This window comes from Condylura cristata, unplaced genomic scaffold, assembly GCF_000260355.1.
Source record: "Condylura cristata isolate star-nosed mole 26May11 unplaced genomic scaffold, ConCri1.0 scaffold00001, whole genome shotgun sequence".
Lineage (NCBI taxonomy): Eukaryota > Metazoa > Chordata > Mammalia > Eulipotyphla > Talpidae > Condylura > Condylura cristata.
This window is the reverse complement of record NW_004567102.1, coordinates 25,426,069-25,452,650: the sequence shown is the minus strand read 5'-3', so window position 1 is coordinate 25,452,650 and position 26,582 is coordinate 25,426,069. Positions and strand designations below refer to the sequence as shown.

Genomic DNA, 26,582 nt, shown 5'->3' with positions numbered 1-26,582 from the left:
GGTTAAATTGTTAGAGAAAAGAAAGGAGAAAAAAAAAAGATAAAATAGACAGTCATCTTCAATGAACAACTCTAAAAGCAAGAATCTGAAAAATTAAAAATACATATTCTAAAGTAGGAGGTAGACTTATGGATTTTATCAATCCAGCCCATTCCCTAGTTTGGTATAAAGTGTTACTAGAATGCAATCATGTTTACTTGTCTGCGACTGTTCTCTGCTATAACAGCAGAGATGAGTAGTTGTAACAGAGTCTATATAGAAAGTATAAAGATCAAAATGAAAACCTTAGCCAGGAAATAATGCTGTGCACTTTGACGCAGAGTTGATTAGAATAAAGATTTAATAAGCCTCTTCCTCAGGGAAGGTAGCATTCAAAAATGTGAGTTGTTATCACTTGTTGAGCACACAGTGAATTCATCATTTTATTCAAGGATATGTATTTAAAACTTTGGAGTGAAGCAGTTGAACTCAGATATCAAAAGTCACTATTTACTTCTGAAGAAAATTAAAATAACAGTGTTCACTTTCAGAGAAAATGTGTTTAAACTTTTCCTTGACATTTTGGGGTTTGCAATGATTATCTGAGCTCTGGGACTGAAGAATGACAAACTTTTGGCAACAAGGATTGAAAGGCAAATGTATATCTAGTCTTGTTCTGAGTAGCTAAAACAAGTGTCCAAGTTATTTTACAAAAGATTCATGTAAATAAAAACACATGCTATGGATAACAAGTTAATGCTATCATGAGTATAAAAATAATAACTCACCTGTATTTGAATGTATTTTATTGGGTAGTAACAATTGCATTTAATTGGTTTTCAGTGACTTCCTAATTGGTATTTTAAGTTAGTGGGTCTACAGTGTAATCATTTCACAATATATGTAAATCAAGCATCATGTTATATGTCATCATACTAAATTAGAATGATTATGTCAATAATTTCTCAATAAAACTAGAAAACACAGAATTTCTATTTGTTTTAAGGCTCAGAGACACAGATCTACTTTATTCTCCCTCTTTTACCATCATTTGCCATGTTGCAAGTGATATTATACTACAGAAATCTTGTAGAATGGGTCACTGTCACTATGGTTTACTTTCTTTCACACAAATGATTTTTAGTAATAAAATATAACTCTTTTAGTCAATGTCTTGAGTATTTATGTAAAATGTGGTGGCCAAAATATGAAATATGTGAGTGTTTTTTTTTTTTTTTTTGCAATGGAGCAAATTTCACCTGCAACGTAGGGAGTATGGGGGAAAAAACCAGACAACGTTATGATATTTCTTCCCACATAATAAGCCTTCTTGTAATTAGATAAAGCATTTTTCCAACTTCTGTATTTGTTAAAAAGTTTTGAAAACTAGAAGTAGATGACTTAAGGAAAAAAATAATTTAAAGGGGAACATAATAACCAATGCTTCATATTTCTACATGGACGGACATTTTTGAGTCCCTTGTCACTCACTCTTCATAGAAGGATGAATAACTTAACTACCTGATGAATTTAGAAATCATTGATGCGTTTTTTTGACTTCTTTTGCTTTAGAATGACATTCCTATTGAGGGCTTTTACATACATTCTGCCTGTTCTATTCAGTCTCCTACCTCAGAGGGGTGTGTGTGTGTGTGTGTGTGTGTGTGTAAAAGAGAGACAAAGAAAGGAAGAGAAACCAGGGAGATAGAGGATAGAGACAGGCAGACATACACAAAGGGGAAGAGGCAGCAACAGGGAGAGGCTAGCAATGACTGTCCAGGTGTACCAGGAAAAATTCAGTCCTCTTGTTTAATTTAGTGGGAAGCTGGCCCACTTGTCACAACATCCAGCCATTTTCTACAAATAGTGTAAGTGACAAGAGATGGTAGTCCTAATTTGCCAGACTTGTATGGCTGCTTTTTAACAGGGTCAGAAACTATTTCTATCTCGTTTGATATCAAATTCAGAAAATTTCCCAGCATATGAAATGAAGCACTAACATGGGAAATATGACATTTCTAAGGTTCTCAACATATTTAGCACTTAATTCTTCTATTCTCAATTTTTAATTGGGTGCCTTTGTGTGTGTGTCTTTTTTATAAACAAAATTTGAATCACAGTTTTTATCGTATTAGGCTTCCAAACAAATGTCATGGTTATTAGTTTTTGCAATGACCAAATAATTTCATACAGTGATGTCACTAATTACTACATATTTGTAGATACTGTAGAGCTAGGAAAGCTGCATATGAAGGATAATATTTACCACTTTTATATGATTAAAATTCATGAACATAATTTGGTGTATCACCTTCCATCTGCCAGTATCCTCTTACTGGTAAGAATAGATGCAGTCACTCTTTACACAAGCATCTATGGAATATCAAGCACATGCTTAATCCTGTGATAAATGCTACAGAAATAAAAATTATGGTTTCTATCCTCAAAATATCACAGATTAGTGATAAAATATATTAAACTGATTAACAACAGGTTAAGTCTACCTTAATTGGCTTATAATTATAATGCTTCATAAAACACATTCAACTAATGTTTGTTGATGGTGAAATATCACTTTAAATAGCCTATTAATATATATTTATAAGATGGACATAAAGTTATTGCAATTTTTGTGTGTAGGTACACATATTTTAATTTATCTATGAAGAGTTGCAGAACACAGATGTAACTTTTTTTAAACAATTATCTACAGTAGGTAATGATTTAACATTTAATCAGCTATGAACATAGAATGGCAACTAATAAAAATTCCCCAAAGAAAATGGAACAAGTTGTGAAATGATAATCTCTTACAGAGGGGCAAATGCATCTCCAAAGTAATTTAAGAATTTGTGGGAGTCAGAACTCTTCTATATCACAAGCACTATCACAATTTGTAACTCAGAAAGTGTGGGAATTGGCATGAGTTAGAGCATGTAGGAAACTGATTGCATTTCCATCTCTAATTGGCTTTACAGCATATACATAATGAGGTCAGTTATTAGGCAAACAACATAGAGTGCTCCTTTATTTCCCTGAGAATTTAAAAACAAAGAAAATGAGCCCTACACATATATATATATTCATGTGTAATTGTGTGCATAATTTCTGTATATTGTATAAATACAACTGATGTGCAAAATATTAATTATATTTTATGTGATATACATTTAATTACTATATATCCAATATATGTCCAACTATATTATCCTCAACTATGGTTCAAGATAGTAATATGTTGACTTCTAGACTTCTAAGTTTTATCACTATAACTTTTTAACTCAATGCATTTTCTGCTCCATAGTTATTAATATCGCATAGTTACACATTCTTATGTAATTCGAGAACATATCCAATATATGTTCTACTCTTCTTCAGAATACACAGCAATCTTAAGATGATAGTGCCAATTTCATTTAACAAACAGCAAGCTAAGACTTGAGTGAAATCTTAAGATTTTTCCAAAGAACATAATTAGAAAATTGTGCTCCCAGTAGTAGAATCTATAGTAGATAACTTCAAATTACAAGATCAGGAAATATTATGACCTCCAGAAAAGAAGTTAGCTTTGGAAAATTTGTAACTGAGATAGAATCTTCACTTTTTATTCACATATCTGGATTTCTCCCCTGCAGCCCTTCTGTTTCTTTCTATGCAGAGGCAGGAATAATATACCTTGTAGTTTCTTGTGAGGATTAAAGTTAATTTATGAAAAAGCCCAGTTAAGTATCTGGCACTTTGTAGAAGTTGAATACACTGAGGCTGCTTTTTATCCTACAATATCATATACTTGATATTTCATTCACTACGATTTAGGCAACTCAACATGGACCTATACATGTTGGCTGTCAAATTATTGACCAAATGATTACTACAGACCACCATGACCAAATGATTATTCCATTTCACCATGTTGCTATTTCTATTACAAGACAACCTGAGCTCATAGAATGCAAACAGATTTAAACATTACTGTATTAAAAACTGAAATTAGGAAGAAAAAAATTCTGTAAGATAGTGGTATTATTCATTCTTGCCAAATTTATAAGGACTGATTTATGATTTACCTAATTCATGCAATTAGTTCCATTCATTACTATGAATGAATAAGAACTGAATGTGGATATTATTAAGTAAACAAACTCTTAATATCTTAAATGAAGGGAGAATAAAATACATTTAAAATTACATTCATCAGAATGTTTTGTCATACTTAATTATAAAATATAATGGTCTAAGTACCAATAGCTATTATTAATAAAAGACCTCTTATAATTCAGATTCTCAATTCTATATTGTAAAATGAAGCTATATTTTATATCCTGTGTGTGTGTGTGTGTATATCTACATTTTACATATTTATGCAAGAAAATGCATTAAAATATCTGACAGCTAAATACAGTGTGATAGTTTACATACTAAATTCATAATTTAGTGATTATTTTGGTTCATATTTCTGTTTTCATTTTTACAAAATAAGGTTAAATAATAGTAAATAAGTAATACATGCACATATATAATTAAATATATATAATATATATGTTGATCTTGATTATATCAGTATTTAAATATAAACATACACATATCTATGCACAGCTACATATATATTCTGGCTGAAATAAAACTACAAAGATAAATAATCATTAATTCAATTACTGATTTGGAAGGAAATAGAATTTGCTTTTCAGATTTCCATGTAATTTTTAAATGCTTCTTATAATTGAATATATTTTCATTCCATTCTTTGTTAAGGATTATTACTGTATAAACCACTACTCTATCCACAAGCAAGAATGTTCTTTAGGATTTTTCAAAAAATAATTGTGCATATTTGTAAGCAACAGTAGAAAAAAGAAAACAGAAGCAAAACAAAAGTTTAAGGCTCTTAACTAAGCACCATTCTTGCCAACATTCATCTTTCTAGTTGGCTCGTGCTCATATTTTCATGTAAACCCCACAATGTTCATTCATGTGTGGAGTTCTTCTTGTCTGTCAGGATGAAATGACAATAGCCTCTGATAATGACAATGACTTGCACTTGTAAAATAGAAGCAAAATTTAACTGTTCTCAAAATATTCAGACATCATACTCTGAATCATTCAATGGTATGTGGGAAAAGAGCAACTATTTTTGGAAAATTTGGCCCACGTAATCTTTTGCAAGCAATTAATTTTTTCTGGTTCAATAACACTGTCATTCTATTCATGCCATAATGTCAAAATGCGATATGAAATTGATGCTGACGTGACACAGCTTTATCATTCCCCAACTACTAAAATAATAAAGTTTTAACTTAAAAATGTATGGTGCTTTGAAAAAAGTCTCCTATACCATTTAACACAGATTTGTGGCAATTGTGATATGTAGTTTAACTTACAGATAAAACTGAGTAACAGGGTTTGCTCAGGACTTTCCCCTACTGAACAAAAATTATTTCATTTAAATGGCAGGATCTGGGCCCTCCCTGGTGACACAATGGGTTAAAGCGCAGCACTGTAAGCAAGCCACAGCCACTTCAGGTTGAGTTCGATCCCTAGCCTGAGAGCTGATCCACACAGCACAGCAGACCTCTCCTGACCTGCCCGCTGCTCCCCTCAGCAGTGTACTTCATCAATCTGACTGTTCTCCCCACTCTGTCTCTGGTGAATCCTCTCACTCTCCCTGTACCTCTGGTCTGCACCCCAGTTCTGTATGCATGAATAAATATTAAAAATAAATAAATGAAAGCCTCAAAATGATGTAAAATAAGCTATTATATAAACAATAAATATATAAATGGCAGGATCTATAAAAACCAAAGCCCTAAAAACAAAATAATTAAGCAGATTTGTAAAAACTTGCTTTCTGTCATATCCCTGTTTCCTTCAGACATTTTTTCCCAGAGATTTCACTCATTTGATTGTACAGCAGAAGGTTAAATTCTCACACAGTGATCATTAGCAAAAAATAAACAGAGCAAGTACTAAAGCTGGCTTTGCACCTACTGAATGCTGCAAGTGTCTGTACTCATTTGATATGCATCTTGCAAAGCTCGGCTGTTCCCAGAAGGCCACTCCATGAAGACTGAGAGAGCAGCGTCTGCTAGTGGTGCCTGTGTGTCACAAAGAACAGAGAGAAGCTTTATAACAGGGATGCTAGAAGGCATCACATAACCGGGAAGCAAGCTAAAATAGTTAATTTGTACAAATTATTTTTTGCTTAAAAAAACCTGCATATGAAATTGCTATTTTGATTACTTTAGAATGCATATTTGTCACACTGAGGAACCACTGCATCAGTGATATTTTCTAGGTCTCCTCTTTGGCTCTATTTATGAAGCACTTTAATAACGCTTCATTCATTTCATTCACTACTTACTGGACAGATCTATTTATGGACAGAGGATAGAAGTGTGAGTTCACAAGCAGAGTCTGCACGCCACCGTTGGATGGCCAACATCCTGTGGGCGTGGGTAGGTCTTCCTACGTTACCTGTGGCATTCAGGGGACACTGATTGAATGCCAAGTCGCCTGCTGGTGTCCTTTTCCACACCATCGACATCAGATAATCCTCTGGGCATATTTCATAAGGTGCTGCAATTTAAAACAGAGGGATTTGAATGTCAGCAGTGTTTATTTTCTTAAATATCACAATATACAGTCCTCAAATACTTCTCTCTAGCTGCAATCTTTCATTTTCTTTAAAATATATTATTTACTGAAAGGGTAGGGATGTTTTCATAAACCAAAAAAATACCACTTCAGGTTTCATTTCATTATCTACAAAACATCCACAGAAATGTTATTCTTTTGTGAGTGCTTACTATGCAGACTTAAAAAAAAATATCATTTGAATTTGCCTATAAGCTGAACATTACATTCTCACATTGAAATAAAAAATCCAATATTCATAATACTTGGGGATGGTATACATAAAATGATTGCCAATGAACTGAAAGCTCTATTAGAATTATTAACTTTAAGTGTTAAGCATAAATAAACATAAAGGGCAAACAAATATAACTTTATATTCTGTCATCCAATAGCAGAGATGTCAGTCACATTACATCATACAAAAATAAACCCACTTGGTCTTCTGACCTGATATTTTCAGAAAATGTAACTTAATTACTGAGGAGAAAAATAAAGGGCATTTCAAGAATACAAATACCAGAAATATTTTAATGGGTTGTCAAAAAATATGTGAAAGACAAGGTCTATCTATATTTGTTAGACCTGACAACTAGCTAGAGAACATATTAGCCCCTATTCTAGACACACCTACTGTTGCGCTTTCACACAGCATTGCCATTTATATGTTCATGTGTGTCCTCACTACTTGATCCTGTTGTTCTCATCTCTGGATCTTACACCTAATGGTATGTCTGGCACACAGAAAGTGCTCAAAATTGAATGCATAAATAAATGAATGCCTAGTTCTATAAATGTCTTTAACAAATAAAGGACCGAGAAAACAATAAGTACCTGATACATACTTAGTGTAAATTCCTGAGGGAAATGTCTTCCTCTGGGGACAACACACTATTTAATTCAAGGCTAATCACATTTCTATGATACTAATTCTACTTCAAATTTTTGAAGTCATTAGGATAGATTATTTATAAGTAGGCAAAGAATGCAACTGGAGACTTTACAATCTTGAAATACTAAAATATGGTAGATGGCTGAAACACATAAATATTTTAGAACTGTAGTGATATTAAGATCACCTATTCCATCACCTCCCTTTTCACAGATGAACAAACCAGGGTTCCAAAAGATGAGATTCAGCTAAGATGAAGTAGCTGGTGGTAGTTATTAGCAGGGCTGAATTCTAGAAACCTGACTCTTTCAGTAGATTTCATTTTTACTTCATCTTTGCAACCTTTAATTGTTTAAGATAATCATCTTCATGCTGAATTAACATATATATTTAAAAAAACGATTCTCCTCGATGGAAAAGATCATGCTTAGTGAGATAAGGCAGAAAGAAAAAGAAAAATACCGGATGGTTTTGTTCATGGACCAGGCAAGAAAATAATAATTAACAGCCATATACCACAGACATTTTGTGGGGGGTGGAGTGGGGAATGGGATCAAAAACGGGGGTGGGTGGAGGGAAGTGCATGGGACTATGGTGATGGCACACGGGTGACTCGGTGATGGGAAACCCGCGGGGATTACAATTGAGATAAAAAAAAATGTACAAATGATGTAAAAATAAACTATTATAAAGAAAAAAAAACAAAAATGATTCTTAAATTACACAAGCAACTGCTTCCAACATATGGAGACTTTGCCTCGTGAAGGGCTTAGCAGTTGATAGACTTTCATCAGTCTATAAAATTTCTGCTCCTACAATGAGTAAATCTGATGAACTCATCTCAGTGCTTTCCCTGAAGCACTTTATACTTTGACTTCTCTCTTCTGGGCAATATGTTTAAGGGCCTTAAAAACTAGTCTCTTTTAGTTAAACACCAGGCACTTGGGCCATTCTTTCCAATCATCCATAGCTGTTTTTTCTTGATATTAAATGTTTCCCTGAGATAATTTCAAACACGTTCATAATAATAATACTGAACCATTATTAAGAATCTCACACAGATGGCCCTCCCTGGTGGAGAAATGAGTTAAAGTGGAGCAGCATGAAACTAGCTGCAGCTGCTTCAGCACAAGTTCCATCACTGGCCAGGGAGGTGATCTACATGGCATAGCAGACCTCTCCTGATCCACCTGCTGTTCCCCTCAGCAGTGTACTTTGTCAATCTGCATGTTCTGCTCCCCACTCAGTGTCTGGTGAATCCTCTCACTACCCCTGTACCTCTGGCCTGTACCCCAGTTCTGTATGCACAAATAAATAAATCTTTTTTTTTTAATCTTACACATATGAACTAAGTTAATCTTTCCCAACAACCATAAGAGATATAGATTATTAGCCTGATTTACCAGGTGACAAAATACAGGACTTTTTTTGTTTGTTTTCAGATTTCAGAAAAGTAAAAGTGGGCAAATGTTGGAGCCACAAGGGTGCAACCAGTTTGTTTGTTGACCCCATACTTTTACTTGCTGTACTGTACCTCAGCTTCAGCATGTAAACTCTGCCTTCAGCTACTATGGCAACTCGTTTGTCTCAGATGTCTTCCTTGGGCTTTAGAAAGGCATAGTCAATGATTCAGTAGCATTTTTTACTCACTGTTGCAAAAAAACCCAAAATCTCAAAATCAATCCACTTTCTACTCCCCAGAAAGTACAATACTTTTACTATGAATGACATTCCTATCTTGAACCCATAGCTGAAACTCTTATGTCATCTTCTAGTCATCTTTCTCTTAATCATCCATGATTCTTTCTCTCCAGTTTACAAAGTTATTTATCTTGTCTGGTTTGGGTTAGAGGAACAACCTCATGGTTCATTCACCCATTCACCTATGTACTAAGGCCTGTTCTCATGAGGTCCAATGGTACATGAGAAAATATTCTCTGCTTCATGGAGTTCAGCCAAAGAGGAGGCAGGAGACAAATAAACCTACCATCACTTGAATACAATTATGGTAAACGCTGAAAGGAGTGCTGCCTCCATCGAAAACCTGAAGAAACAAAGATGTCTTCCTAGAGGTAATGAGCAATATTTAATTGAGACTGAGCGTGTGAGGTGTAGTACATGCTCCAGGAGAAGGGACAGTAGGTGCAAAGGCCTGGAAGCAATGAGAAACTTGGGACATTAAAATCAGTGGAACTGGAAGGTAAATAATTAAAGTGTAGAATGGGTTGGAGAAACAGGCCGATTAGCACCTGCAAGGCCTTGCAGGCGGCCACTGGAGGGTTATAAATAATAAATTAATATGATCCATGTGGCTAGAAGAGTTGGGCACTAGACAAGACCATTAAGGAGGTTAATGCAGTGTTTTAGCCCTAAAATGGAGGTTTAGGGAGGATTGATGGGTTAAATATGAAGAAAAGTAGATAAACACAAAGTAAATTTTGGAGGTAGACTAGTGAAGGGCTTAAGGGACATGTGTTTAAAGAATAGTGCCGAATTTCTCAGCTGAAGAACACACCCACTTTCCCTGTTAATTCAATTTTTATGCCATGTCAACAGTCATCTCTAAAATGAAATTTAATCCCATAACCTGCTTCTTAAAGCATTTCATGGTTCTCCAGTACTGACAGGACAAAGAGAAGTAGGCTCTGTGTGATTTTTTTTTTTTTTGAAACAGAGTTCCTAATCTAAAATTCCAATTAAGATTCTATCTGTCCTCCTAATCATCAGTCACAAAATTAATTTCTATCCTTTAAATATTCCATGCCAATTCATATTTCCCTGATTTTATAAAAGTTATATCCTCTACTTCAAATATTTTGTTTTACTCCTTCTTTTCTGGTAAAATTCTTATTTATCTTTAAAACATATCTTAAAAGAAGTATTCTGGTAAGTCTTCCTTCCTACTTCAGTCACTGAATATACATGTATCATCGTACTCATAAAGGACAGAAAATATTTGTTTCTGTGGGTAAACCTCTCCCCAGGATCCAAAATTTGCCATTAGAAGACTAATTATGACTTACTTCTTTTTAATGAACATTCACAGTGTCTAGCATATAGTAGGTATTCAAAACACATCAGTTAAGTAAATCTCTTTTACTAAGGAAAATACTAGACTAGTACCATCCAATGGTATTTTCTGCAATGAAGGAAGTAGTCTGTGTTCACTGGTCAATGTGGGAACAGCTATAAAGATGTGTTTTGAGGGCCCTCCATGGTGGCGCAGCGGGTTAAAGGACCACACTAAGAAGCTAAAAGCCACTTCTGCATGAGTTCGATTCCCGTCTGCCCTGGAGGTGACCACATGGCGTGGCAGACCTCTCCTGACCCGCCCGCTGCTCCCCTCAGCAGTGTACTTTGTCGATCTGCCTGTTCTGCTCCCCACTCTGTCTCTGTTGAAGCCTCTCATCGCCCCTGAGCCTCTGGCCTGTACCCCAGTTCTGTATGCACAAATAAATAAATCTTAAAAAAAAATGTGTTTTGAGGATTTTAAATGTGGCTTGTGGACTGAGGACTAAATTTTAAGTTGCATTTAATTTAATTAATGTAAATTTAAATTTTACTAGTCACCATGTCAGACTGCACATTAATACATGTTGTTTTCTGTAAATATCAAATAAAATTGCTACGAAACATGAAAATGTTATAACAACTGTTAAACTCACAGCTAAATTCATAATTGAATTCTAAATAAATTCTATACAAACTAATCTATTTTAAACATGTAACAATGATTAATCTAGTATTACTATCATGCTTAATTATTCTTTGTTTCTATGCATTCAACTTCTGTTCAATCTTCGTTTATTCTACTTGTAATCTTCCATTTCACTTGTATTTCATGGTTTTTAATGTTTTGAAACTCAAAGTTTCTTTTGTTTCACCAATGAAATTTGAAATAAATTTTCTAAAAGTAGCTTGTTAAGTTTTTAATTTATTTTTTCTAGTTTTGCACACACACACACACACACACACACACACACACACACACACACATACACACACACACACACACACACACACACACCCTTGCTATTCTAAAGGTACTCCCCGCCCCACACCCCTGCAGCACAGTTCGCTGTCAGAATATCTGGTAATTTCAAGAGTTAACCACTAGATGGCAGAAGTGGGCCAACAGGGTGAAATGTTTCCTGTCTAGCAGCTGAAACTGATGAGATTCAAAATCCAGGTAAACGGAAGAAGTGACCGTTTGCTAGAAAATATGGGTCAGTAATTGCTTTTTATAAAAGTATACTAAGTACAAAGTAATCTAAAGTATACTAAGTACAAAGTTTAGTGGTTGAACTAGCCTTTTTCTTTTCACAAACCTTTATCCTTTGCAAGACAGGAGTGGAGGTAGCTCTCCCACCAGTGACTATGCAGGTGCCTCTCTTTTCCTCTCTCCTTTTCCTAGAAACCTATACTTTTAAAATGCAAATAAACAATAAACCCGCCTCAGTTACAAGCTCCTTCAATCAGACCTCTTACCTCAGCCCCATTGTTTTGCAAACATCCCCACTCCAGGAAGGTTCACCTTGGTTCTAGTGATTTGAAGCAGGTTTTTTTGAGTCCTTGCCGTCATTTTCTCAGGTTTTAATGGTAAACAGGGAAACAAGCCAGCAAGGAGACAGCAACTTGAGCCCCTGCAAACCTTTGAGCTTTCATTCTCTGGGTTCTCTCAGGGTCTCTTCCTCACCTCACCACTCTGCCATCGCTGTTGCTGAGTCACACTGCCTTTATATCACTGGCCTCTCAGCTCAGCTCAGGTGCGTGCACTTGCACATGTGCACATACCCATGCTCAGGTGTTCATAATCAGGGACACGTGCCTCACACCCATGCAGCGAGCAGATCAGGAGAGGTCTGCAGCTCCACGTCCATCACCCCCCTGGCTGGGAACTGAACTCCTGCTGCAGTGGCTGCCTATAGTTTCATAGAGCTGTGCTTTAACCCCTTGTGCCACAAAGGAGGGCCTCCCACACATTTTTAATGAAAATCTACCAAATACAAGCATAACATCTTATTTCCCATGCTGACAGTATTTAAGGTGATATGAAATGAGGATGATTCTGCAAAGTACTGAGGGCAGTATGTTTGTGTGTGTGTCTCCACCTGTATGCATGGTAAACATGTCTATAGTAGATAGTAATGTTTTCTTAGGAGCAGCAAGAACAAAGATTAGCTAATAGAGTTCGCCTAAAAATTAGCCAAAATAACTTGTTGGGTTCCAGGCATTGACAAAAATTGGCATTTTATGGCTGTGTCTGACTTGGTGTCCATGGGACAGTGTTCAGAACCCCTTGATGCATTCTGGATACATCCTAATACTAGTTAAACAGAAGCTGGTTAAATAGTTGTATTTTTTTCCAAAGCAGCACTCAGATACTAATTCCCATTTACCTAGTGATTTTGGGAATTATCTACCCTCACCAGACTCCCCAGAAGTCATGGTAATTTTTGTGTATCTAGAAGGTCACAAACTTTATTTTTTCCTTGTAAATTCATGAAGAGTCAGCTCATTGTTGATTTTACATCTTTCACTTGTATTTTTTCATAACTTGGTTTAGAGATGGAACTACAATATATGTATGATTAAAAAAAAGGAAAGGGGGCCCTCCCTGGTGGTGCAGCGGGTTAAAGCACAGCAGGGAGAAGCTAAAGCCACCTCTGCATGAGTTCGATTCCCGCCTGCCCCAAGGAGATCCACATGGGAAGGCAGACCTCTCCTGACCCGCCTGCTGCTCCCCTCAGCAGTGTACTTCCTCCATCTGCCTGTTCTGCTCCCCTCTCTATCTCTGGTGAATCCTCTCACCCTCCACATCTCTGGCTTGTACCCCAGTTCCATATGAATAAATAAATAAATATTTAAAAAAAAAATATCTTAAGTATTTTAAAAAAAAAAAGGAAAGGAAAACGACAAAGCCTCCCTAATGACACAAGTGGTTCAAGTGCAACACTATGAAGCTATTCGTGGTATGAAGTTATCCATAGTCACAGCAGCAGGAGTTCAAGCCCTGGCCAGGGATTTGGTCAGGCTTTCACACCACATGGTGCAGCAGACCTCTCCTGTCTCCCAGGCTGTTCTCCTCTGCAGTGTATTTCAGTGGATCCTCCTGTTCTGCTCCCCACTTTCTGTTGGATCCTCTCACCCCTCCCCCAGCACCTCTAACCTGTACCCCAGTTCTTGTGCGCATAATTTGTTATTTATTTATTTATTTTGCAAGGAAAATGGCAGAGGAATCAAAATTGAAAGTAGCAAACCGATGAAATCTAGAGTAGAAAATTTGGGATGGAAGCTTCACAAGGCTGGGGACCACAAGTGGGATACAAATGACTCAGGGGTCCTTCTAAATCAGTTACAAAGACAGTGCAGAGGAGGACAGGTCACTGTGGTTCTCACCCCTGTACTTGCACTTTCAAGACACCACTCAGGGTGCAACTACACGGTTTACTAACAAACAGGAGACTGGGGAAAAGGAAAGAGTTTCTAAGACCGCAGAAAGCAGCTCTCTCACCAGGCAGTATCCGCTCCCAAATTAGGCCGCTGGTTCAAGATGGCGCCGCCTGCTCCACGGAGCCAGGGCTGGCTGTGGTGCGCCAGGATTCAACTCACCGCAGCTGCTGGAGATGCTCCCCGGATGCCTGGGAGGTGGCGCCACAGCAGCCATTGCAATGCCTATTCGAAGGTCACGCTGATCAGTGCCAGACACTGACCTACAATGTCCCAGGTGACAGCACCGAGATGGCGCTGGAGGGCCAGAAGCCAGAGGAGCTCTCAGAGGTGACAATCGGACACAGGTCGGCAGCGCTGCTGGTCAGGCCAGAGAACAGACACTAGAGTTTGGCATTTGTGACCTAACAGGCTATTATTAGAGACACCCCGCCCAGGCTAGTGGGCACAGGTTAATAGTGCCCATCAGCAGGTGATGGACTTGGGCTCAGGCAGGAGCAGCCGTGAGGCTGCAGTTTGAAGCTGAGATCACATGCTGACTGGAATTCCACTGAGTTCTTCTCAGGAGGCCCAGGCAAGTCTTCCCTAGGAGTGTGTCCACACAGCTTTTTCCAGGAGAAGGTCCCAAAGAGGCGGAATCCGAAAGACTGAACGAATCCCAGCCCTCTGGAACCTCAGCTTACACCCTCTGCCTTTTAAGCCTAACTGACCCATTTAGCCTCCTAACTGTTGCTGGTTAAGCACCAATCAGACTGGTCCATTTTCAATTCCAGTGTCATGTTGAAAGGGAAACCTGGAATGTGTACCCAGACCTGACCTTTGTTGAGGCCTGCAGGCTCAATAGCTGTGCACTCCAGGAACCCATACTTAGCCATACACTAATCCCTGAGACAGTTGATGCCACTAGAGCTGGGCCTGCCAACAGACTGGGTGCCCAGCATTGCGGCCTTTAAACCTATTCACACCCGACAGTAACGGCAGCATGGGATGCCTGTTTGACTTACACTGGCTTAGGAAGAGAGGCAAGGTCAGAAAGCAGAGATAGAGAAACAGAACTGACAGTCTTTACAAAGAGGGTCACCAATCCTCATGGATTTGTAACAGGTACAGGTTTCATGGACTTTGCCCCCATTCCAGATACTGGAACTACAAATCCCATCAATACCAAGGAGAAGCATGAGAGGGTGGAGCTGAGCAATCAGGTTAACCGAACATGTCTGCTTAGGGGTTCTGTTGGCCTGGTGGTTTGCGGCTGATAGTTTGAATATCGATCAGTTTTCAGTGTGCTATTGGAGTCCAGGTCAGCAGAACTGGTAGGACATTCTAGTTAACTTGTATTTCTCTCTCTTTTTCCCTGGGTTGTTCCTTTACCTTTCTCCTTGTAAATAAACCCATTATCGAACATTTTTTGTGTGTGTCCACGGTACAACTGAATCTTAAGTGCACAGGTATGGACCCACAGACAGCAACCAAATTCACATTGGGATACCTTGTAACAGAGTAACACAACCAGACCTTAGAAGATACTATGCTAGGTTCAACTCTGCAAAGGAATGAATCTCCATAAAGAACATGGTATAAAAACACTTCTTTCTCTGGCAAAACACAGCTTTAGCTTTTTGTCCATGAAGAACTGCCTGTCTGCATTTATGCAGATGTCTCCCCCCCCCCACTTTTTCTTAATAAACTCGCTGGATGCTACTGAATGAGGGACTCAGCTAAAATCATTTATCAGAGGGATACAAGAATCTTACTCACCAAACTCCAGCACAAAACAGTATAGAATATTTTTTTCCCAGCCTTTTAAGAGTAAAGCCAAATACCAGCTGCTGTAAGTCTTTCATACATGGTGATTAGGCATTCTTTGAAAATTATATCTTAAAAATTAGTTTACAAAATAGGCTTATGTTCATATCAAAAGCATCTCAGACATTAAAATAAACATTTTTTTTTTCTTATACCTTAGGTTTATGATATCCTCAAGCTTGAGAAACATTCTGGGCCTTCACTAAACAGATATTTACTCAGTACCCACATTATCCCAGTTACCCTGCAGAACACTGCCCATGGAAAGAATGAATAAGTATGTTCCGGGTTTCTCACTCCAAAGATGGTCTGGGAGACAATCAATGGAGAAATCACAGAACAGCCGGGCACCCACTCTGATGGGCACTTCCGCCCACTCCAGGAGTATTTTAGGGGCACGCATGTCAGAGGAGCCCTCCATCAGGGCTGTCCAAGCTGATTTTTAAAGGATAGTAGGAGTTAGTCAACCAGGGAGAGGCAAAATGTGTTTGGAAATGACTTTTGGGGTGACCCAAAGGGCAAAAATAACCTTTTACAATCAAGATATTGGGAATGATTCCCAATGGCTAGAGTACAAAGCTAGTATAACAGATACAGGTTTCATGGACTCCGTCCCCACTCTAGACACTGGAACTACAAATCCCACCAATACCAAGGAGAAGCACGCTGGGGCGGAAGTGTGGAGCTGAGCAGCCAGGTTAGGATAAAACTGAAAACGTGGGTTTAGGAACTATCTGGGCCTGATGGTTTGCGGCTGGTCGTTTTAGCTCTTGACCAGTTTTCAGAGTGCTATTGGAGTCCAGGTCAGCAGAACTGGTAGGGTCTTCTAGTTAACTCATATTTCTTTTTTTTTTTTTTTCCCCTTGGGTTGTTCCTTTACCTTTCTCCTTATAAATAAACCCATTATCCAAACTTTTTGTTAGTGTCCACAGTATGATTTAATCTTAAGTGTGCGGGATTGAATCTTAAGTGTGCAGGTGAGGACCCACAGATAGGCAACCCAATTCACACTGGGGTGCCCTGTAACACTAGGAATAAGTAGAAGCAGAAACCTGAAGAAGAAAAAGGGACGATAAATGATGAAGTAAGGTAGGAGTTAATATTTACTTTTAGGACAAGGGACATTTATTAAAATATTCTCAATGAGGGCCCTCCCTAGTGGCACAGTGGGTTAAAGCACTGCATGTAGAAGCTAAAGCCACTTTGGCATGAGTTCGATCCTCACCTGTCCCGGAGATGACCCACACAGCACAGCAGACTCTCCTGACCTGCCCGCTGCTCCCCTCAGCAGTGTACTTCGACGATCTGTCTGTTCTGCTCCCCACTTTGTCTCCATTGAATCCTCTCACTGCCCCTGCACCTCTGGCCTTTATCCCAGTTCTGTATGCATGAATAAATAATCTTTCAAAATATATATTCTCAATGGGATACCTGCAGTGGGTAACAGATTGATGGGAAGTGAGACTTAAAGGAAGGAAGGACTGTGACTATGTGGTTTAAGTGGGGTGTGGACCGTTAGGTAACAGCCATGGAAGGTAGGTGGATTCAAAATCTATTTAAATAGTAGAATGGGCTAAAACTCCATGGATGGATGAAAGAGGTGAAGAAGAAAGAAAAAGAAGAGATGGCGCTCAGTTTCCTTAGGAGAATGTCTAGTGCTTTATATTCTCAGCTACAATACACAGAGAAGAGATTGCTTGGGTAAAACAATTCTGAGCATATCTTGGTATTATGAAGTTGGCTAGTGTGAAGAACTAAAACTCAGGAGAGAAATATAAGCTAGAGATAGAATTTTTTTTTAATCTGTTTAATGCTACCTATGTGTATTTTGTAAATTAGAAAATACATAATTATCTCAGGCCACTCTCTGTGCTCAGGATAAAAACACTATTGTATAGCAATTTTTTCTTGTGCCTTAGCAAAACGGAACAGCAATTCTGTTCATCAGCTGAGAGATCTCACTGTTGCTCTCACTAGAGTGACGATATAAAAACCCATTCGTACTTGAAGTCACAAGTATGTAGTTAGCATGCTCCCTTAAAACAAGGTAGCAATTACCTAGTGATTAGCTGTTAATCTGTCTATTCAAACTGATTTTCTGTCTCTTAAAAATAGCAAAAATTACACAGGGCTTAAATCAATTTGATGTGGAAAATTAGTTTTCACCCCTTAAGTTAGAATTTCAACATTAAAAAGAAATTGATTCTAAACTCTAGAGCTGGTATGTGGAGGGGGGGGGAAGAACAAGAAAAAACATGCACTATGCATGACCCTAACTTTCAGCTTCACTTGCTGCAATTCATTAATTCTTATGTTTGGGGAATTCCCTATGCTAAGGGCTGTGGAGAGAAATGAGATAGATCCAGTCTGGGTTTACGCAGCTTACAGCTCTAACTTCGGGAGTGGAATATACTCCTGTGAGGAATTTATGCTGCTTCAAGGTCTGAGGGGCAAAGATTATAAATTGGGCATTCCTGTTAGAAAGCAAATGGCTTTTATAGTCACATATCACTATATTTTAATGCATCTGACTCAAAATATTCTGAGGAAGTAGTGGCAATTAATGGCCTCACTTGAAACCCAAGGAAACCAAGGTAGAAGAGAAGAATCGTTCATCTAGGAGATGAGGGACCTGAGTCCATCAAGCTCTCTGCACTCTCTGCAGAGGTAAACTGGTAGTGAGTAATTCTGTAACAATTTGTTTTTAAGTCTGAAGGTCAGCAAACCACAAACTTAACTTCATTAGCAAAGAGTGTACTGCAGTACTTCAAGGCCTTTCTGCTAGACCAGTGTTTTATACAGACCCACCAACCAAAGAAAACTCAGAATTATTAATTTTTTAAATTTTATATTTCAACTTAGCAAATAAGGTCACTCCAGTTCCGACCTGTTGGCAAAGTTAATAGGAAAAATATTAACTAATTTTAATAGTGAGAAAAAACCCTCAGTAACTTTTAATGGCAAAGTTTTTATATTGTGATAAACCCAAGGTTTTTGCTGTTAAGTTTTTTATACATTCCTTTTTGAAGAATGGTCTGTTGGGGGTGACCAGGTGCTGTGATAACACAACTACCAGTGGGGCTAGATAAGGGCGATAATAAACTGGGCCTCGCATCCAAGGGTGATAACTAACTGGATAAGTAACTGGCTAACCGCATCTCCTTAGATCCAGGAGACATGGTCTGAGGAACTGGGCCTTATGTCAGGGGGCACAGCGATGAGTAACCCCTTTGGAATCTGAACCTAGAATAGACCCTTTTCCCCTATAGCACTGGCAGTAGCTGTGGACACCACCCTAGGGCCTAGTCTCAGCTGCTGCCCGGGAGCAATAAACTACTAGCTCAGGCTTTCTGCCTCCCATCTTTCTTCCTTGCAGTCGGGCACAGAAGTCGGGCCAAAACATGTTCAAGAACTGTTGAGGACAACAATTAGTCTTTTCCATGGCACATACAGAAAATGAAATTTGATGCACGGTGTGGTAATGGGCAAAGATACGAGCTATTGAGATCTGGCCACAAGCTTCTGTATTGCCAGGTGCCCTAAATATTTAGAAGTCACTATTTGGGTATACCTGGGATCAAACCTACCCTAAAATGTAGCTATAGGACAGTTCTGAGAAGTTTTGTTCTAAAGAAATATACTAAACTAAGATTTGGCGAAACTGTAACTTTCTATAGAAATTCTTCTAGCATCTCAATTGTTGCTAAAGGAAGGAAGTATAAGGAAGTATACTACAAATTATAACAAAAATAAAAATATATGAGCTAAAAATGCCCACTCAAATTCTAATGAAGAAAACTAACATTATTTTTGAAAGAGTAAAGAAACTTACAGTAAGGCGTTGCTATGATATTCATTTAAACACTCACATGCTGTTGTATAAATGTTTTCATCAGGTAATAGTGTTCATGATATGAAATAAAATATTCAAAAGTGCATATATCTACTGACCTACCAATTCAACTAGATTCAGGGAAAATAAAGAGCTCTAAAAGGCTGAAAATAGGTAGTTGTGAATTGGCATTCTAACTGAGAGATATACACAGGTATGTATGCACGTATGTACATGTGCATGTATGTATGTGTGCATAATATATAAAAGGAAACTACAATGCAAGTTTATAGTGCTTCAAAATAAAAGGCATACTTATGACATATGGGATGAAGACAACTTATTAAAGAAGGAGACAGTTTTTAATGGACTAGGCTAGCAAGATACTCTCATTTCAGCAGTTGGAGTTGTAGAGGGGAAGGAAGACAACAGTACAAGCAACAACATAAGAGGAGAATAACAAACCACCATCTCTAGAACAAGAGACTGCATCTGTTTAAGTGTTTAATACAGGTATAAATGAGTAAAGAGTAATAACCTTGGGAAGTTAATGAGCTAATGGGGGGATAGTATATAGATTCCAAGTACAACAGGCTGGTCCCCAGGAAAAGGGGAGATACCAGGTTCCCTGCCCCATCCAAAGGAGGGAGCTGAGCAGGGAGGAGAAGAATCTGGAGAGCTGACTGAGAGGAAGGAAGCAGGATGGAAAGCCAGAAGGAGACCTGAGGGAGCCACATGAGGGCAGAGAGACATGTGAAGAAGTAGCACTTGTTTCTTGTCCCTGGACTGGGTGAAACAGATGTGGGTGAGGAACTGAGGGGAGGTTGATTTTGCTCTTTTCTTCCCACACTTGTCTGGCCATTTCTAACACTTTTCTATGGGGCCCAGCCAGAAGGTGCTTTAGATTTGTGTCTGACGTTCAAGCCTTGATATAGGCCAATCCCTTTTTGGTAGACTTTTACCAATGAGGGGATGGGTAACTTTGGGTGCTTGAATTAGAAACTATACTCTTTGTCATTTCTGTATTGCACACTAATTGTATTAAAGTTCCTTTCCTTAAGGGTCTTATTTATTTTCTCTTGATGTGATTGATGGAAGAACAATTTAGAGTGGGCATGTTTGGGGGTTCAGGGGTGCCCATCTCACTACCCTATAACACCAGAAATCTCAATAGACTCTAAATTTGGCAAGTAATGAAAAGCCACCAATTTTTTTTTTTTAATTCAGCAAGTGAGTTATATCACCAAGGCCAAGCAGAGAATAATCAGATACATGAGTGTGAAAGAGATTAGAGAAGGTAGTTGTTGTAACAATAGGGCTAACAAAGTAGACCCAAACTTCCATTTAAAATCCTAAGTAGGGCCTCCCTGGTGATACAGGGGTTAAGTCTCAGCACTATTAAGTTATTATCTATATCTACTTCAGCATGAGTTTCATCCTAGACAGGGAGCTGACCCACATGGCATAAGAGACCTCCTCTATCTTACCTGCTGCTCCCACAGCAGTGTATTTCAGTAGTTCTGCCTGTTCTACTCCCCACTCTGTAACTGGTGAATCCTCTCAACCCTGTACCTCTGGCCTATGCCCCAGTTCTTGTATGTAACAATGAATAAAAATAAGTCTGAAAAAAGTAAACTCTTAAATAGCTACAGCACATATCATTTCATCCTTAAAACAATCCCCTGAGGTACATGTCATTTTCCCCATATCATACATAAGGTCACAGATCTCCAGAGAAAACCACTGTTTGATCCCACATCTCAGGCTCTTTGTGCTACTTCCCTATAGACAAGTGGTGGATGCTGGGAAGAGAAAGAAGGGGTACAGAGGAAACATTTGATGGCAGTTAGAATCCATCACTAGGAAAAGGATTAACAAGAATGTGAATTACTTCAGATGACAGTAGGATTTAGTGGTCAGAGAAAAATTCCTCTTATCACAAAGAGCCTGAATTGATATCCCAATTGGAAAGGTCTCTGGAGCATGGCCAGTGATTAGGCATAAAGATGCATATTTGTGAGTGTTCCTTGTAGATGCATATTTGTGACAATGGAAGAGGGATATTGTAAGCAGAGTGCTTGAGCCAAGATTTAGGGTCATTCTTATGTCAGGGCATACAATGAAAGGACTTAAGTGGGGATAAGAAACATAAAGGCCTACCAGAGTCATGGGTGAAGCGGGGGGGGGGGGAGGTTAGAGTAAATAAGTCATAGAGATCATGTACTATTGTCAAAAATACTATGTTGTAGATGTGAAAACTGTCAAGAGAGTACATGTTAAAAGTCCCATCACAAGAAAAAAAATGTAGCCATGTATGGTGATGAATGTTAAGTGAACTTATAGTGATCACTTGGCAATCTATACAAAATAAAAGAAAAATAGTAAAATGCACACTGAAATTTGATTACAATTTGAGAATGATCAGCATGTTGCAAAATATTTCTAAATTGGACAGAGCAGGGTAATATGACAACAAATTGCTTTTTAAGTTTCTGCATAGCAGAAACTATGAGTTTTTAAATGCTCATCTGATGAACAATCTGATAAGACAAATTACAATAATAATTTTCTCCACAGCAACAGTTTTAAATAGCAGACATACTGTACTATCTGGTAAACATATTTATTATTTTAGATCTCTGTGTTTTTTCTTCAATACTGCCTATAAAATTGAACTTATTTGCTGTGAACTACAGATTGGAATAGGTTATAAAACTCATGCTTTGGGGGAAGATCTGCAGCTTTCTTAGATATTCACTATACAACAAGTAATCTCTTTTACCTATGGAGATTTTTTCATCACTGTTGTCTTCAAATTCTAATTTATCTCCTTGCTGTTTAGAAGGTAGCTGAGATGACTTGGCAAGAACAAAAAGAACTTTCAAATTGGAAGAAGTCAATACTTAGTGCCACCTACTGTCAACACTGATCACAGTGGTTGATTTTAGATGAATAACTGTTGTGAACTCTGTGGTGTGACATTATTCCCTGTGTCCAAAACCATTCCATGAAAACATTTGCCTTAACCTTTTAAAGAAAGGAACAAGTAATAATTTTATATAGGGTGGACATATAGCATTTGATTGTGGAAAATAATGGATATTTTATTGGAAAAGAAGCTGTTTGAAAGCATTACCAGTGATTAACCTATATAGTTTTTGAGTGAGACAGGTAAAGCAAGTGTGAAATTGAATACAAATACTTCAATGTAGTAGAATGCTTATTTGCTCTCTAGAAACAAAATTAATTTTATACTAATAACTCGAATTTCATGTTTTCTATTTAAGATTTATTTTTATTTATTTATGCATATAAGAACTGGGGTGTAGGCCAGAGGTGTGGTGTGTGAGAGGATTCACGGAGACAGAGTAGGGAGCAGAACAGGCAAATTGACTGAAACATACTCCTGAGGGGTGCAGCAAGAGATGAGAGAGGTCTGAGTCACAACATGGGTCACCTCCTGGGGCTCTAACTTATGCTGCAAAGGGTGGTGATAGTTGGATATCACTGAGACTTAACTCCTGTACCACCAGGGATGCCCTGATAGGACTAATTACACTTAGTCTTAAAATGGAGTGACCCACACACTTTAGAACTTTAACATCCCAGTATTCTATTGAAGAGAAGTTGTGAGAGAGCACCTTCAGCTTTTCATGGTTGAGAATAATCTTGGCTGTGGTTTTGTTATATACGACTTTTATCATCTTAAATCATGTTCCTTCTATCCCTAGAATTAACATTAAATTATTTAAACTTATCTCTTAGAAAAAAGATAAACTATTTGTATTCATAGTAATTAGTTCACCAGTCTCCACCTGGGACCTGAGAAGAAAACAAATTTATATGAAATGTGAGCTAAGAATTCCTCTACCTGCCTAGCATACCCAGTCTAAATGGTATAAATCTGTGGTGTATTCAGTAGCTAATAGCTAATTAGAGGGAGTGAAACTAGAGCAGCTCATAGCCACAGAAAGTTGAGGTTCCAGGTTCCCTGCCTCACCCAAGGAAGAGTGGAGCTGAGTGGAAGAAGGAGAAGCTGTTACAGGGCAGGGAGAGAGGAGTACCTCTGAACCCCCAAACCTGCCAGCTCTAAATAGGTTCTGTCATCCACGGCATCAAGATAAGACGTAAGAGCTTTAATGGAAAGGTACTTTAATAGAATGAGTGTGAAATAAAGAAAAGACAAAGAATATAGTTTCTAAATCAAACACCCAAAGTCACCCATCCCCTCGTGGTTGTAAAAGTCTACCCAAAAGGGATTGGCCCAAAGCAAGGCCTGAAAGCCTGCCACAAGTCTAAAGCACCTTCTGACTGGGACCCAAAGAAAAGGGTGAGACATGGCTGACAGTTCTGTGAGGAAAAGAGCAAAATCAAAATCAATATAAATGCTGCCATCATCAACCTCCCCATGGGTCTCTCACCCACATCTGTTTCAACCAGCGAAGGATGAGGAAGCAAGCACGATTTGTTCACATTTCTCTCGCTGATCAATGGGGGTTCCTCAGGTCTCCTTCTGGCTCTCCATTCTGCTTTCTTCTTCCTCAGACTCCTCTCTCCTTTGCCCAGCTCCACCCTCCTTCTGGAACTTCCCCTTTCCTGGGGACCACCCTGTTACAAAGCTACAAAATAAAGAAATGCTAAGCAAAGACTTGGAGTAGGTGCATGTAGCAGAGAAACCTTGCAAATGCTCCACTTATTGGCCTTGGACTTATACCAGGGACTTGGGGGCCAAGACACTTGAAAGAGACATATGTGTGAGTAAAAGACCCATGGGCAGGTTGACAATGGCAGCCTTTACCTTGACTTGGATTTTGATTTTGTTCCTTTCCATCCAGAGTTATCTGGCTCCTTTGTGCCTTTCCTGTAGGGTCCCCACCAGTAGATGTCTTAGACTTATGGGAAGCTTTTGGGACTCTTTGGGGTCCTGCTTTGGGCCAACTCTATTTGGCTGGGCATTTACCTATGAGGGGTAGATAACTTTTAATGTTTAATTGGGAACCACTTTATCTTTATTCTTTGTTGTTTCTAAATATATTAAAGTTTTTTTTTTAAGGTCATATTAAATTTTATCTTGTTTTTGTGGCTAAAGAAGAATTCATTTAGAAAAGGCAGGTTTTGATGTCCCTGAGGTGTTCCTTACTCTCCTGAAACAAAATGCAGTCCTGCACAGGAAGAGTTGCTGGGGACAAAGTTTTTATGGCAATCTGTGTCATGGCAGTGCACAGCTTTCTATCAAACATGTTCAGTGATGGCCAAATTGCTTCTCTTGTTTTCCATGGGACAAGAAAAATGGGGACTGAAGAAATGTGAATTGGGCAATGACTACATTTTCTTTGTCCATAACAACTTACTCATAGCCTTATTTTGCTTTAATTTCTTTTTTATTGAAACATGAACTTGCTAGGAAAATCTAGATTATTAACTGATCCAGAAATAATCCCTTATGATTTATGAAGAAGTGTAAATAAAATAATATTTGGCTATCTGGTTGAGATAATAGCTCAACCTTTACCAGTGAAGGCTGGTAGCTAGCTAGCTATGTTCAGTTGGCCAGCACTACTCAGAGGGTAATCTGTAATATCACCTACATCAAGAGATAGCTAGTTATAAACAAATTCTTGAGCCTGCACTAGATCTACTGAGTCAGAAACCCTAGGGAGTTGGTACAAGAACCTGAGTTTTAATAAGCTCTCTTAAGTGATTCTGACATCTGTTCAGAAGCACAGCTCTGAACAATGAGAGGTACTGGAAGAATGTAAGAATGCAAGATAAGCCAGCTTTGTGATTCTTTTTTCCTACTAATTCTAAATTAAAAGAAATTACTCAGAAACCAAATAAAATCCTCTACTGGTCTCCAGGAAAGATGCACCCCTGTTGGAAAGCAATCTTAAAACAAAGAACAGTCATGGCCCAGGGCATTTTTCCTCAGAGGGAGGAGGTTCATATTCACAGCAGAAGACAACAAATTATAATACAATTGGATGATAATGACCAAGCTAAGTTTGGGATTATAAACATTACTGCTGATCTCCTTTAGTAGTTATACTTAGAGAGTGATATATCAGCATCTTGCTACATCTCTGGCCTTCTACACTGCATTTGTATACAGTACATTTGTAGTAGGGTTCCCTCAAGTCTCAAGTTTTTCTCATGGGGTTCAAACTGTGGGTTCTTTTTTTCTCACTGGGTTTATTCACCTTCAGGCTTTATTCACCATTTGCTGATAAAAGCAGTTCTGACTTCAAGAAGAACATTTTGTGTGTAAATTAAGTATAACATCTACCTTTGAATGGTAAGTCACAAGGTATTAGCTTAACTCAAATTTAATGGATCCTTGGAGTGGAGCTGTAGAAGTAGCAAATGACTCTGGGGGAAACAGAGCAAGGAGATCCCCCAGGAAGCCAGAGGCGCCACCTTTAACATCTGCTTTCTGAATATTAGCAGGGTGAGCAATATCACCAAAGAAATTAAGCCCCAAATAATGTATTTTTGCATTGTGGCAACAGAAATTCAGAGCAACCATTACCTTTCTGGGATTTAGTCTTCACTGCATGGGACTGAACAATAAAATTGAAGATCAATAAAATCATGATTTTATGATTTTGACTAATTTATAAATGGGACATTTAATCATCTCTCCTGCAGCCACTTACTTCTCAACTAACACGATGCTTTTCAAAGTAACATATTTTTAAAAAATTTTCATTTCTGTACTTTTATGATAAATATAAGAATGGAATCTCATTTTAGGTCATTGATGTTCTTTCTGCTTATCTATTTGCAGTCAAGAAATGCCCTATCTACGTTTATCTATTTGCAGTCAAGAAATGCCCTAACCCTGATGTAGAAATATATTTTATTTTCCTTTTTTAGTAAGCACCATAACATTTGATTAAATCCAGGTGATTAATCATTATTTTCACTAATTATCCAGACAAAGATGTTGTGTGTATTATAGTTCTCCTTCCTGACAACAGAGGGTCTTTCTTGGCA

General features: G+C 38.1%; 1 protein-coding gene across 3 annotated transcripts in view; it reads right to left on the bottom strand.

Annotated features, from left to right (window-relative positions):
- Positions 1-26,582, bottom strand: part of ADGRB3 (adhesion G protein-coupled receptor B3) — a 650,534-nt gene that overhangs the window by 360,603 nt on the left and 263,349 nt on the right. For all 3 annotated transcript variants that reach the window (XM_004673604.2, XM_004673605.2, XM_012721768.1), the window contains 2 exons: positions 6,451-6,552; positions 5,965-6,071 (listed from right to left, as the gene is read on the bottom strand). In XM_004673604.2, the coding sequence (XP_004673661.1) occupies positions 5,965-6,071; positions 6,451-6,552 (209 nt within the window). The remainder of the gene's footprint in view (positions 1-5,964; positions 6,072-6,450; positions 6,553-26,582) is intronic.